Raw genomic sequence first — 14,789 nt, forward strand, 5'->3', positions numbered from 1 at the left:
GGCCAACAGGCATATGAAAAGATGCTCCACATGCTAGTCATCAGAGAAATGCAAATTAAAACCACAATGAGATATCACCTCACACCAGTAAGGATCGCCACCACCCAAAAGACAAACAACAACAAATCTTGGCAAGGTTGTGGAGAAAGGGGAACCCTCCTACACTGCTGGTGGGAATGTAGATTAGTTCACCCATTATGGAAAGCAATATGGAGGTTCCTCAAAATGCTCAAAATAGAAATACCACTGACCCAGGAATTCCACTTCTAGGAATTTACCCTAAGAATACAGCAGCCCAGTTTGAAAAAGACAGATGCTCCCCTATGTTTATCGCAGCACTATTTACAATAGCCAAGAAATGGAAGCAACCTAAGTGTCCATCAGTAGATGGATGGATAAAGAAGATGTGGTACACATACACAATGGAATATTATTCAGCCATAAGAAGAAAACAAATCCTACCATTTGCAACAACATGGATGGAGCTAGAGGGTATTATGCTCAGTGACATAAGGTAGGCAGAGAAAGACAAGTATCAAATGATTTCACTCATTTGTGGAGTATAAGAACAAAGGAAAAACTGAAGGAACAAAACAGGCAGCAGAATCACAGAACCCAAGAATGGACTAATGGTTACCAAAGGGAAAGGGACTGGGGAGGATGGGTCAGAAGGGAGGGATAAGGGTGGGGGGAAAGAAAGGGGGCATTATGATTAGCATGTATAATGTGGGGGGAGGCACGGGGAGGGATGTGTAACACAGAGAAGACAAGTAGTGACTCTACAGCATCTTACTACGCTGATGGACAGTGACTATAATGGGGTTTGTGGGGGTCTTGGTGAAGGGGGGACCCTAGTAAACATAATGTTCCTCATGTAATTGTAGATTAATGATAACAAAAAAAATAAAAGTGGAGAGAGTGAGCATCCTTGTCTTTTTCCTGATCTTAAAGGAAAAGCGTTCAGCTTTTTGCTGTTAAGTATGATGTTGGCTGTGAGTCTGTCATATATGGCGTTTATTATGTGGAGGAATTTGCCCTCCCTCATTTTATTGAGAGTTTTTATCATGAATGGGTGTTGAATTTTGTCAAATGCTTTTTCAGCATCTGTGGAAATGATCTTGTGATTTTTGTCCTTCTTTTTATTGATGTGGTGGTGTATGAATTTGATGGGTTTTTGAATACTGTGTATACCTGGAATAAATCCCACATGGTCATGATGGATGATCTTTTTGATGTACTTCTGAATTTGGTTTGCTAATATTTTATTGAGGATTTTTGCATTTATGTTCATCAGGGATATTGGTCTGTAATTTTTTTTGTGTGTGGTGTCTTTGCCTGGTTTTGGTATTAGAGCCAGAGCAGCTTTTAAAAACAATTCTAATTAAAGCTCACCTTAAGCAGAGATTATGTTGGTTTTTAGGACATCAGTGGGTGGTATGTATTTTGCTACCGCGTTTCCCTCTCAACACTGCCTTTACCGATTATTAGCCAGGACTGAAGACTGGGACTTTAAACCATTAGAACTGAAGTCCAAGTGGGCTTGAAAGAAACATCATGTGTGAGGTAGAATCACAAGAAAAAGAAATATTATGGTCCCATACTTAATGGCTTTCAGATATTTTAGATCTTAGTTTAGGCAAAGAGGGATAACAGAGAAGAAAAGGGACAGATTGGAAGGAGGCCCCCAGGGATGCAGACTTAGGGAACTATCAAGAGAGTCCCCTTTCCAAACTGTGGGCAGGGAGCTGGTCAACAGTGAAAGCAGATGGGGAGCCTGCTCTGGCCAACAAATGGGGACAACTGCCCAAGGTGCTGACATATGGCTGGACCAACCAAGAGGTTTTACATCAGCACTGTACAGTGAGTTTCAAGGTGACTGACACAGCTACTGGGGGAAGCAGGTGTGGTGAGCTGACAGAAGGCAAGCCTAGTAAACTTACGGGGTTAAGATTTAAGGAATGCTGTAAGGAAAAGGCAACTATAGATGTTGGACTGATGGCAAGAACTTATCTTACTCAGCCAAATGAAAGCTACAGGGTTTATTTAATTTAGCTCTCCATGTGGGCACAACAGAGGAAGCAGGTTGGACTTAAAAGCAAAGCCAGCTCTTTGAGAAAGGGAACAATAAATGGTACTCCCGAGGTGCCTTTCATGGCTGTGGGGAAGGAGACAGCAGGAAGAGCTGTTACTGAGGTAGCACTAGCTCAGAAGGCTGAATTCAGCTGCTGGAAGACAAGGTTTTGGGGAAGACGGCACAGGTTTTTGGAATGTTCAACAGGAGCAGCTTCAGTTTAGAGATTGCTGGGGTGATTCTCCTCTGGGGTAAACAGGGACCCCTTTCCTTAGGAGGCAGAACACAGACCTGAGGAATCCAGAGCAGGGGCCAGCAATGACTGCACCCATGTGACCAGGCCAAAAATTACCTTCCAGGATCCTGCTAAGGGTGGAGATGTGAGAGCACAGAACTAGAGACCAGGCCTGTGGGGAATGCAAGGCAGTGACAAATATGGAAACCTACTCTCAAGGAATAGAGGCTGTGACCTCAGAAATCATGCCCACTCAGCAGCTGGAGGGCAGATGGGGACGAGGGAAAATGGAAACTAAAGAAATAAGCCAGTGACTGTGAGAAAAAGGACCCTATTCAAATCTTAAGACAAGACATCAACATGAAATTTCAAAATTTTTTATGCACGGGTAGATTCTCCCTCAAGATCTCAGGAAGCCCAAGAAGGATTTTAAGACACAGTGTGACATAGCCAGAATTTCATTTTCAAAAGGAACACTTCCTGCCATTTGAGGAAGTGACTATCAGGGGTGGGAATGGAAGCAGGCAGACCAGTTGCCAGGCTACTACTTCCGTGATGCAGGTAAGAGATGACAGTGGTTTGCATGAGGGTGTCAGTAGCTGCACTGGGCAGAGTGGAGACATCAGTGTATGTCAGGTCTCATGGACAGACTAGATTTGGGGAGTGAGGAGAGGGGAGTAGTGAAGGTAACCCCTAGACTTCCAACATCAGCAACTGGGTAGAAGGTGATAGACTTTCTTGAGATGGAGGGAAGAAGGTGGGAAGGAGGAAATCAAGTTTTATTTGGGCCATATGAACTTTGAGATCCTTAACAGACATCTATGTGAAGATATCAAGTGGGTATTGGGCTACCTCAGTCTACAACTGGGAAGGCTGGGGGGTAAATGGGCTAGAGACACAGATCTGGGAATCTTTGGCATATAGATGGTATTTAAAGCCACAGGACTAGAGGTGATCCTCAAGGGATAGGGTATTAAAAGAGAACAAAAGTGGGTTAAGGCCTGTGTCTAGGACACGTCAATGATCAGACGTCATGTAGAGGAGGAGGTGGTCACAAAGGAAATGAAAGGAGCTGTCAGGCCAGTGAGGGGGTGACATCATGAAGTCAAGGAAAGAAAGTGCTTTGAGGAGGAAGAAGTTGTTGACTCTTTCAGACACTGCTGTAAACGGACAAGGCAGACAAGAAAAGAGAACTGATCTTTGGAGTTACAAGAAAGCAGTCACTGGTGACCTTGACTGAAGCAGTTCCAGAGGAGTCCAGCGTTAGAAGGAACAGGATGAAGAGAGAACGTGAGGGAAGAAAGCCAACTCTTTAAAGGAACTGTGCTGGGAAGGAGTGCAGAGAAATGTGGAGTTAGGAGAGAAATTTTTGTTTCCTTAAGATAGGAAATACAACGTCTAGGCTCATTAGCAGAGTAGAGAGGGCAACTGTTGATGGAGGTAAGAGAGAGAAGATAATTATAGCAGCAACATCGTTGAGAAGGCATGAGGGATGAGACCTGAGCACCATGGGCAGGTGGACTCAGAGACGTAGGAACCCCTTCCCACTGCAACAGGAGAGAGGGTGAGAGAGTGGGTGCAGATTTGAGCAGGTTGGCTGCTTGGGGTGTGAAGATGAGAGTGTTCTTGTCTGATTTCTTAGAGAAGAATGAGCCAGGTTGTGAGATAAAGTGCCATGAGGGTAAGAGACATGAAATAATTAACAGGTGTCAGAAAGGGAAGGATTAAAATAATGACAAGTCACAGACTCTGAAGAGATTAAGGGGAGTAGCTGGGGATACTGAGGCTGAGAAAGTGGAGGAGTCAATGGCTCTAAGGACTCGACGAAGGCAAGAATTCTTGGAGTAAGGGGGGAGGTAGTAAGGTGGGAGGAGAGGAGGGGTAAACAGGGCGGGATGCGGGATGCCTGCCATTGAGACTGCAGAAGCAGTGCAGGTAAGGGGGATGACAAGCTCATGGTCTGCCCAAGGGACTGGGTGGCTGAGTCAGCTGAGATGCTGAAAGACCAAGGGTACATGGATCAGACACATGGATATGAAGGCCTTCCATGTGAAGGGAAAAGGGGCCAAGTGGGGGCAGTAAGCCAAGTGTTAAAGTAAATCATCAGTGGATGAGGGATGGGAAATGGGAAATAGGTGTTCAAGAACAGCAGAATGCTTGGGACCTGGGTTTCAATCTTAGATTTATGTTCTCAAGTTATGGATTCTAGATAATGATATCCCAGAGAAGCTGGAACAGAGAAGCTTCTCTGTCTTTTCCTCTGCTGTCTTTGTCTACTATCCTTCCTCTAGATAGCTCTTAGTCTCCTGCAAGGTCTGAGGCTGACAATGGTGATGGGGACACAGCTCTGAGGCAAGGGTCTGATGCTGATCTTTGGAAAGTGTAGCACACCCTTGAGTTGGGCTGACTCTGTGTGGACACTGTTGGAGCTGCTCTGCCCACTTGGATGGATGGTCCAAGCTACAATATTGAGGGAACCCAGGCCTTACTAAGCATCTTGGTAGACCCTTCTGGTTAAGATGGAGCAGAAAAAAGGGAGCATGGAGAAGATAATTTTAAGTTTTAATTGCTTTGGGATTTTAATGTATACAGAATTTATATTTTGGGATCAAAACATTTTCTCTGGGAATTTAAAATTGGATGTGGCAAGTGGTGGTATCACATATAAATGTAAACACCCTTCATTGTAACATGTAGGCTTATTGTGTTAATATCTCTGGGAGCTACACTTAATGGGAGATGGAACCAGAAGTGGAATTTTCTCCTAAGGGGCATTGAGGCCTTGTAAAGAACATCATTAATATCCTGTTCTAACTCATTTCACAAGTTTCTGAGGGCAAGAGCTACTGCTCATTACATTGGCCCGAGGCAGACAGGCCTATGGCACAGTGTAAACAGAGAAGAATGGGCCTTAGCCAACTGACTGCAGACTTAACCAATGGAGAACCTGGGTGTGCATGTCCCTTCTCCCCACTTCTGCCCCTTGCATCCCTCCCCCTGTAAGTCCATGCTACCTCTTCACCAACTCTTGGGGCAGACAGCTCATCAGCACTCCTGGGCCCAGGCCACCAGCAGTACTGCCACAGCTTCTTCTCTGCTGTGGGCTCTCTAGGTCTTCAAGGATGGAAGAGCCTGCTAACCTGACTGGACAGGCTGAGGTATCACAGGGCAGTGGACTGAGGATGCGGTGCTTACCATCCCAGTTTTCCTACCTGCTCTTTGGACTGCAGAAGATCTGGACAGTGGAATGTGGGGGAACCTCATGTAGGTTCCTGATCTGCCTGCATGTTGTGGCATAGCTTTTTAGAGAGGGCCAGGAAGCATGCACCTAGCTCCTGAAAACACAGGAGCTCATTGCTCAACTGGGCTGTCACTCAGGTGTATGCTTCCTTGAGTGCAGAGCCCAGAACCTTACCCAAAACCTCTTACCTCATCAGTATTGTTATTAATGACAGATGAGGACCTACATTTATCTTTTGATTAGCTACATGATGCAAATCTGGAAAGAACAGCTAATGAATTACATGAGTACAACTGAAAAAACTTGACATAACAGCATCAGGGCGAGCAAATGTATATAAAGCTGTATCAAGGTTCAAATAACCAAAATGCACAAGTATAAATGGGAAAGATGCGGCTTGGAACAATTAGTGTAAAACATTTTTAACTGGTTGAAAATTCAGTGAGTCTTGAGTGGGTACATTCTGCCCCCGTCCAGTCCATGCCACTTCTTCACCATCCCTTGAGGAAGACCACTTGTCACTAGCCCTGCTGCGTCCAGGCCACCAGCAGGGGTGCCACAGCTTCCTCTCTGTTTTTGGCTCACTCACTTCTAGTTCATCTTCCTCACTGAGCCAGAGAAACTTAAAAAAAAAAACAAATTTGATATTGTCAAGGGTTCGTAAACTGCTTTATGAAGTCCAAACTCTTCACTTTGACTTAGAAGGACCTTTATCACCAGCCCTTGTTGGCTTCTTCAGGCTCTCTCGATTCTGATCCCTGTTAAGTTACTTACCAGGCATTATGAAGCACCTATTTACTGTGCTGTACAAATGCAATAGGAAGAGTTCTGAAGATAATAGGCACTGACTGAACAGAGACTAGGCTACTCAGTACTTGAGACAGAAGTGGAGATGGGAGGTGGACAGAGAAAGAGTAATTCCTAGGACTGATAGTGTTCTGTAGAGGCTGTGTGATTCTGCCTCAGCAACAAGAAACATCCTATACTGAGTGGCAGCTGACCTAGGGAACCTCTAAGGTCCCTTTATATTCTGAGTTCCCAAATTTATTTTTTAATTGACTTGAGGGCTTTTTACTTTAAAATACTTCCTTGTTACTGAATGTTAACTTATAAATTCTTGTTTTTGTTATTTCTCAAATTCTATTGCTTTCTTTTGTGTAGTCAGCAAAGAGATGACTCATCTTCCCTCAAGTCCTCCTGTCTTGTTCATTTCTCTCTTGGAAGCACCCTGTTCTTAGAGAATCACAGCTTTGGTCTGGCTCACTAGCTCTGCCCTGCCTGGGGAGCAGGGAGGAGGATGTGCACAAAGCTAGGCTAGGGGACCGTTGTATTAAGGAGAGAAGAAAGAGGGTATGAACCGTCTGGGAACCGTATGAGTGCTCAGACCACAGTGCTCCTCCAGACCTGAGAGAAGCTAACTGGTTGCTCAGATACCAATCAACTGGCAATACTGCCTGGAAATAGCTCTCTGGACAGTTTAAGTCAAAGAAAAAGTTCAAACATACCTTCTTAGCTTTCCCCTCCCCCCTTTTCATGCTGTCTATCTCCCACAGTCCAGTATCTTTTTGAGCTCACCTGGCCTCTTTCCTCCAGTTCTGTTAGCATCACAATAGAGCAGGATTTCCACTCCCAGATCATTCGCCAGAAGTCCTCAATTGTGTGCAGAAGAGGGCCCTGGCTGGCGATGTAGGAGTCCTTCTGCCGGTAGCCCTGTCCAGGCCAGGTCAATGGTAGGAGAGAGGTGGTTTAATCAGGGAGGGGCTAGGGGAGAAGTCAGGCCACTAGGAAGGGATGGGGCTGCTTGGAGGCAAGCCAGTCCCTGGCAGAGCTCCCTGCTGGTCAAGGACTAAACCCTGTCTGACCCGCTGGTCTCTTTCTATGAGGGTGAGGGAAGAGGAGTTCGAGCTGGGATGAAGAGAGCAGGAATGGGAAAGATCAGTTTTCAGTCTTTGGCTGTGGTTTGTGTTGTGAACTTTTCCCCTTTAGTTATTACCCTGGTGCATGCCCTCTCTTTCCCCACACCTCCTGCTTTCTGGGGCCTGACAGACCGAGTGCACAGGATGGCTGACTCAGGCAATCCTCCCAAGAACTGCGAGGGCAGTACTACAAGGCCCAGCTCAATCTCCGTGGAGTGTTTGGACTCAAGGGACATAGCTGCTACTTACATCAATGAAGGATGCATTCACGTAGTCTGTGTTCTCCTCCCCCCTCTTAACTGGAATGATCACTCTGTTGAATTCATCTGCAGGAAGGACAGCAGCTTGTGGTTCCAACATCACCTGTCCTCTCCTCCCTCTTTTTCCATCTTTCCACCCACCCAAGATCTGGACGTAACATGCTTGTTCCAGGCCCAATCTCTTTGGCCTTCATGATCTTATTTCCAGAAGCCACTAAAGAACTGAGAGCAACAAGAGGCAATGCCATAATTCTTGTCTCTAAGCTGCTCATTAACTAGTACCTGAGAAGAGGAAGGGGTGGAGGGGGCACTAAGCCTTTGGGGTGGGGAAAGGGCTCTTACATGGAATGATCTGTAAAACCCGGTTCTTCTTCATGTTGGCTGGAAGGTTTCCAGTCCGCATCTTGTCATTCTGGATTTTGATTGATGTTAATTTCTGAATTGGGAAGGAGAGGGGAAATGTTACTAACCCCAGTAACTGAGCTTGACAAGATTAGGCCTGTCACTAGCCCTGCATCTCCAGGCAGTCTGGCTGCATACTGCTCCTCACCAGAGCCCTGACCTCCATTAGGAGGAACACTGTGTAGGAACACTTTCTTCTGTCTTTAAGCCCAGTGAACAAGCCAAAAGACTGGGAAACACTGCCTTCCATGCTCCTATGGACTATTCTGGGATTCCCTTGAGCTGGAACTTTGTGATTCTGGAGCACGTGTGCCCACCCTCCCTCTCTCCCTGCTGTTCCACCAGAAGCATCCCAGCTCCAAGACAGAGGCTGTCTTGGATTCTTCAGAAAAATTTATTCAAATGTACATATTCCTTTCCCCTGATTGTGAGGTTCCTTCTTGATCCTTGGCACTCAGAGAAAGAGTAGATTGTAAAGTAGCAGCATCAGCTTCATCTTCCAAGTACTGCAGAATCTTAGGCCTTGACTTAGATCTGACCAGAACTTGTATCTTAACAGGATCCCAAGGTAATTCATATACACATTACAGTTTCGGAGGACTGCTTTAAGGAGTGCGGTCTTCACCCCCAACCCCAGAATCTCTTGCTTCCGGGAGCACTTTTATTGATAAGAGTGTGACATATTCCTTAGCCGTGTGTTGAGAATCATCATCTAATGGCATGCAGCAGGGGTAAGTGATCTATGGTCCATGGGCCAAATCTGGCCTGCTGCCTATAAATTAAGTTTTTATGGAAACACAGTCATGTTCATGTGCTTACATAGTACCTATGGCTGCTTTTGTGCTATAACCACAGTGGTAAGAAGTTGCAACAGAGACCACAGGGACTGCAAAGCCTAAAATATTTACTATCTGGTCCTTACAGAAAAATTTGCTCTTGCTGTCCATTATGAACATCTGGGTGGGACAGGGAAGAAGGGGGGAACTAGGGGTCTTAATCCACCCTCCCACCAGTGATTCTAACAAGCAGAATGGGTTGAGAATGACAAGGGTATGAGTAAAGGGCCAGGGACCCACCTCCTTAACCACTCACATGCCTTGAAAGACGATTTACTACTTGTTGGTAAATTCACAGAGAGTCAAACATCCCATATGCCCCAGATCACATGATCTCTCCATCTGAAAGAGGTGGTTTTGCTCCAACTCACCTTAAACTCCTCCTCTAATCCATTATTGCTGGTCCCTGGGATTTTGTTGTAAATTTTCTGCAAGTGTGTTTCTAGAGAGGTTACTTCTAGTTCTGTATCTCCATAGAGATAATGCTCCAGAAGGGCTTGGTATATGAAGACGTACTGCATCTGAAATGGGAATGCTGCCTGAGTTTGCAGTTATATACAATGTGGTCTCTGTGGTACCAGATCACTCCCTCCCACCCCCATTTCACTCCAGTCTACCTCTCCTTTGATTCTAGCAGGGATAAAATGATTCACTCCCACAGTCCTAATTTAGTAAGGCAGGACTTGAAATGGATGAGTCCCTCTGAGGGTGCCTAATTTGGGAGGGAGAGTCCTACTCTGGTGCCCTCCTAGAGTGGAAGTGGAGAGGAGGAGAAGCCCAACTCCTGCTCACTCTGAAAGCACAGATTCATTAGTCTGAAGGGGCTGTTAAACTCTCGTGATGCATGAAACCTCTGCCAGCCTCCCTCCCTGTACCCTGCCCCTGAACCGTGTGCGCTAACCACAGAGCTGATCACACTGCTGCTCCTGGACATGGCTGAGCTGCTCACAACTCTGTGAGCACTGCCCACATGCCTGCTTCCCTCAGGACCTGCTCCTTATCCTCAGAGCTGACTGCAAATGACACCTGACCTCCCAAATTTCACAGGCACAACTTCCTCTGTGCTCCATGTGACTTTTAATACAAAATTTATAAGGGCCCTTCACACAGTATGATGATCATGTACACTAACCTAAGAAGGCTGAGTAATCCATGAGGTGGGCAGATATTTTGGTGGTCCTGGAATGCCCCCTGCCCCACCTCACCCGCAAATCACTCACGTCTGTTTGCACCATCTGGCAGCGCTGTGCCCGGATCCGGCTCACAAAGCCATACACATCCACCTTCCGCTCCGTATGCATCATGTCCAGCATGGCATCAATGACGACAAAGGTGCCTGTGCGCCCTACGCCCGCACTGTAGCCAGACAGCAGGAGTGTCACCGGAATGGCCAGCAGGCCTTATGGGAGCATACATACAGGGGGTGGCACAGCCTGGGGCTCTTCCTTCAGGACAGTAAATCTAATTCTGAACTGGGTAGACCCAGGACTCTCATGGAGCCAACTCTGCTGTACCCACGCTCCTTACCTCTAGCTATCAGTACCAGGGAGCCATGACACGTGGAAGGGTCTGAAGGCCCCAAGTACACAAGGCAGCACCCAGCCTAGCTTCTTGGCTTTATAGCAGTAGTCTCCTCACCCCAAGTCTTGGAGGACTGCCCCTCCTTCTTTTTTCAAGTGCTCTCTACCCAGCACCAACACATAAGGAGTCTCTCTGACTGCTGCCCCGGGATCCCAACAGCTCATCTGCTCTGTGCCAGCTTCTTAGTCAGGGATCCTGCACTTTTCCCTGCTCTAGCCATGGAACAGAATGTGGTGTGAGTGGGGAGCCAAGGGGTTGTGCCACACTGACCTGCAGTGGACCACGATGGCCCCTGCATACTGAGGGTTACAGGCCTTCACCTTCTTGAGGAACTTGAGCATGCCAATTGGGGTGAAAGGCACTCCAAAGTCTGGCCAGCTGGTAAAGTGGAACTGAGTGATGAGGCGCTGTGGCTTTCTGTTGGTCACATCGCCCACCTGTGAAGTGAGGAGAGCCTGTGGGTTGGCCCTGATACCCTGGGGCACGCAGCACCAGGGGAGGGAAGAAGAGGCTTAGGGACGATAGCCAGCTGTGGTTGTCAGTGACAATGGGTAAGTGAGAGTCTACCCAAGGAGGTTTTAACCAGGGACAGAGGCTCTTCCCAGGAACCCCACAAGGCAGGCAGGGTTGTTCCTATTCTCAGCCTACAAAATGTAGAACATGAAACCCAGAGAAGTTAAGTGGCTTGGTTAAGGTCCCAGAACTAGTAGTAAATGACAATGTCAGAGCTAAAATGCAGGTCCCCTGACTCTTGGTAAGCCCCTTCCCATAGCACCAGACTGCTCCTCAGCTGAAGGCAGCCTTTGCTCAAGCCTCGAGGATTGCTTTGGAGGGCCAGGAGCAGCGGCCACCACATCGTCTATGTCAGTGGCTTTTGGAGTAAGGAAGGAGAGGCAAGTCAAGTACCCAGATTATACCACATCCTGATGCACTTGGTTCATACCTAAGATGATCAAATTTCACCTCAATACTCTTCTCCCAGTCATGAAAATATTCCTCCCTTAGCTTTGACAAAAAAGTTCCCTGGGAGCCCAGATCTCTGATTTCAGAATCCAAACATACCACACACTCAGCAGTTCTTGAGCACCCTGAATAAGAGTGGGGGATGACTCATTCTGTTCCACCCCCTTTAACAGTCAGCAGATGCCAAAAGAGAGACAAGCAAGAAGGAAGAAGACAGTACCTGCTGGATGCAGAACTTCCGCACTGTGTAGTCCACCAGGACGGTCACGTCTTCTACAGATACACGAATGTTCCCATAGGTCCAGCAGCCTTGGTCTGGCCAGTACTGGGCGCACTTACACTGGAAAGGAACAGACATGCATCCCCTGACCTCAGACCACCCACCACCAGCAGATGCAAATGGCATGAAAAGGACCATGAAAGCCCAGACAGAAGTCTCCAGAAAGTCCTGTGGCCTCTTCTCGCACTATAGACAGTTGCAGACTTATTTAACTGTTTCATTTTTTTCAAGTTCCTCAGCTTCCAAGTTCAGCACAATCCCTTAATTTATACATAGCCCTAGCCCTAGACTTCTCACTTTCCCACCCCCATTCCTTCAGGTCAGGGCAGATTGGAAGCCATTTTATCTATAAAATCTGCATTTCCATAATACCTCAGGTCATGCTCTAGGGGCAAGCCTGATCCCCTGGAACCAGCAGCCTGCTTGGAGTGGATCACCAGGGTAGACTGATGCAGATGTAAGCCTGCCATGCGAGGCCCACAGCCTTCTCTGGTGCCTGGGCCTTGGACAGCTTCTAAAAGCCAGAGGTCCAGTTGGAGGAAAGGAACCTCTAAAGCCCTATGCTATCCCTCCTGAGCACTGTGAAGCTGCTGATTAATACACCCAACACCCATGTGGGGATCAAGGTGACTCTACGGCCATCCTGCAGACAGACTGCCATGAACTGGGGATTCCTCTCTGTGGCATGAGCCTGACTCAGGACTGGAGCTGCCTGTGGCCCAGTGCTGGGGGTGGCCTAGCATGGACCTGGCAGCGACAAAAAGAAAGGACATCAGAAGACTGCCTGCAGGATCAGGCCAGGGCCTCAGATTCCCTTGTACCCCACAAGGTCTCAGTTCATACAGTTCCCTCTTCTGACTCAGGAGGAAGGACAGGAAATGAGGGAAATGGGGGACTAGAGAAGCCAGGGGAGAAAAGCCCCTCTGTGACCTTTCTTTGACTAATGGCCCAAATCTTTCTTCCAGGTTGTTTTGGAACCAGAGGGAGTTTTTTGACTACCAGATATAAGGAATGTGTCTTAGGTTCATCCCTGGGGCTCACTGGAGGTTTCCAGGACACAGGAAAGTCTGGTGGGCACATCAGTCTGGATTCTGTCTGAATGAATGAATGGCACAGGAGCCACAAAAGGAGGACAGCCCAGACTCCAGCACAGAGCTCCAGCAGAGCAGTCTCTCTGCTGCCTCATGCCTGCACTAGGGACGCTCCTATTTAATTTCTCCACTCACCTCCTTTCTCTCCTTCAGGTTGGTCACCATGACGATGGTGGCTGTGTTTTGTTCCCAGATCATCCTCCAGAAATCATTCACTGTTTCTTCTTTTGGTCCTAAAGGCCAATAGCAAAGATGAGGAGAACACATACCAAGGGAAGAAATCTGCTGGGAAACTGGGAACATCCATTCCTGAATTTTGGAAGTCTGTGCCCACTGTCACTAGCTAATTATCCAATCCACCCATCCATCTACCCACCTACTAACTGAACATTTCCCATGTATTTTCATGTTCCAGGCACTTCACTAGGAAGTGAAGTAGGGGTAGGAGGCTGTCAAAATATAAACAGGATACAATGTCTCCCAAGAATATTACAGTTAAGGATTAGAAATCATAACTGCTTACTGAATACCTATGTTATAGCCAGACTGTACGCTAAGTGCTTTATATCCCATTTACTCCTGCCTACCATACTCTGAGAGGGGTGTCATCGGTCAGAGAGAGGCTGAGTGACTTGCTCAGGATGGACTTTGAAATTTACCCAGTGTTTTCCAGAAAACCCAGAAGATTTCTAAACGAAAATGAAGAAGCAAACAAAGAGAGAGAAAGAAACAGGGCCTAACATAGGAGAAAGGCCAGTGGAATTCCCCAGGTGTTGGTGAATGGAAGTCTCAGGATAATAATTCTGCCAGAGGCTGGAGGGCAACCAATCAAGAATGGAATTGAAGACAGAAGATCCCAAGATATAAAACTAAATGTTAAAAAATTAAACCTGATGTATCTGAAGGCACCAAGAGGAAATATATACTTCTTCTAACTAAGAGTTGGGAGAAAAAATCAGTACCAGGTATATAAAAAACTTAAGTGGCAGGAGCCAAGATGGCAGTGTGAGTATGGCAGCAGAAATCTCCTCCCAAAACCATATATATACTTGAAAATACAACAAATACAACTATTCCTAAAAGAGACCAGTGGATACAGTACAACAGTCAGGCTACATCTACATCTCTGAGAACTCAGCACCTCACGAAGGGGGTAAGATACAAGCCGCGGCCTGGCGAGACCTGAGCGCTCCCCCCACCCCAGCTCCCTAGCAGGAGGAAAGGAGTCAGAGCAGGGAGGGAGTGGAAGCCCAGGACTGCTGAATAACCAGCTCTAGTAATCTGCACCAGAGGCACAGACACACATTGCATGGTGTGCTGGATATTAGAGAAACAGAAAAGTAAAATCTGCGAATGGGTCCCCGAAGTCAGCTCCCCTGGGATAAAAAGAAAAGTGAGTGCTTTCTGAAAGTCTTAAAGGGACAGGGGCCTCAGAGCTGGATGGAAGCATCCCGGCACACTCAACCCAGCAGGCTGGGAATTCTGAGGAAATTCGGGTGGCCCAGCCCCCTGGGTGGCAACGCACCCCTGAAGCCCCTCACTGCGACAGGCAGCCTGCCAGTTGTTCCCCCGGCTGGCACAGCCCCAACACAGCAGCAGAGCAGCCAGAGAGTGGCTGCATACGCCTGCATAGGCAGAATGGCCAGAGTGGCCACGCGCGCCCGCATAGGTGGAGCAGCCAGAGAGTGGCCACACCCACAACAACTGCCCAGAATCTCCTCCCAGCGCGCAGCTTCCCAGGCCACACACAGGGGCTGCTGCTGGCGTGCAGCTGCCTGGCACAGGCAGAGGAAACCAGGGCAAGGTATGAAGGGGCGCCATTCTCGCAGGAAAGCACACCTGGCGCGCCTGCCACTCCCCGAAGGGCTCTGGCGATCCCACCCATGGCAGCTTAGGGGATTAATCTGGAGGCT

General features: G+C 47.5%; 1 protein-coding gene across 9 annotated transcripts in view; it reads right to left on the minus strand.

Annotated features, from left to right (window-relative positions):
* Positions 1 to 14,789, minus strand: part of PTPRA (protein tyrosine phosphatase receptor type A) — a 237,877-nt gene that overhangs the window by 10,784 nt on the left and 212,304 nt on the right. For 8 of the 9 annotated variants that reach the window (XM_036924666.2, XM_057502815.1, XM_036924667.2 and 5 more), the window contains 8 exons: positions 13,012 to 13,109; positions 11,726 to 11,845; positions 10,813 to 10,979; positions 10,182 to 10,317; positions 9,333 to 9,482; positions 8,066 to 8,159; positions 7,713 to 7,789; positions 7,123 to 7,257 (listed from right to left, as the gene is read on the minus strand). In XM_036924666.2, coding sequence (XP_036780561.1) covers positions 7,123 to 7,257; positions 7,713 to 7,789; positions 8,066 to 8,159; positions 9,333 to 9,482; positions 10,182 to 10,317; positions 10,813 to 10,979; positions 11,726 to 11,845; positions 13,012 to 13,109 — 977 coding nt within the window. Of the gene's footprint in view, positions 1 to 4,849; positions 6,170 to 7,122; positions 7,258 to 7,712; positions 7,790 to 8,065; positions 8,160 to 9,332; positions 9,483 to 10,181; positions 10,318 to 10,812; positions 10,980 to 11,725; positions 11,846 to 13,011; positions 13,110 to 14,789 lie in introns of those variants that run through there. The other variant, XM_057502814.1, reaches the window with a different exon arrangement.

Source organism: Manis pentadactyla, chromosome 5 (genome assembly GCF_030020395.1).
Source record: "Manis pentadactyla isolate mManPen7 chromosome 5, mManPen7.hap1, whole genome shotgun sequence".
NCBI classification, from domain to species: Eukaryota; Metazoa; Chordata; class Mammalia; order Pholidota; family Manidae; genus Manis; species Manis pentadactyla.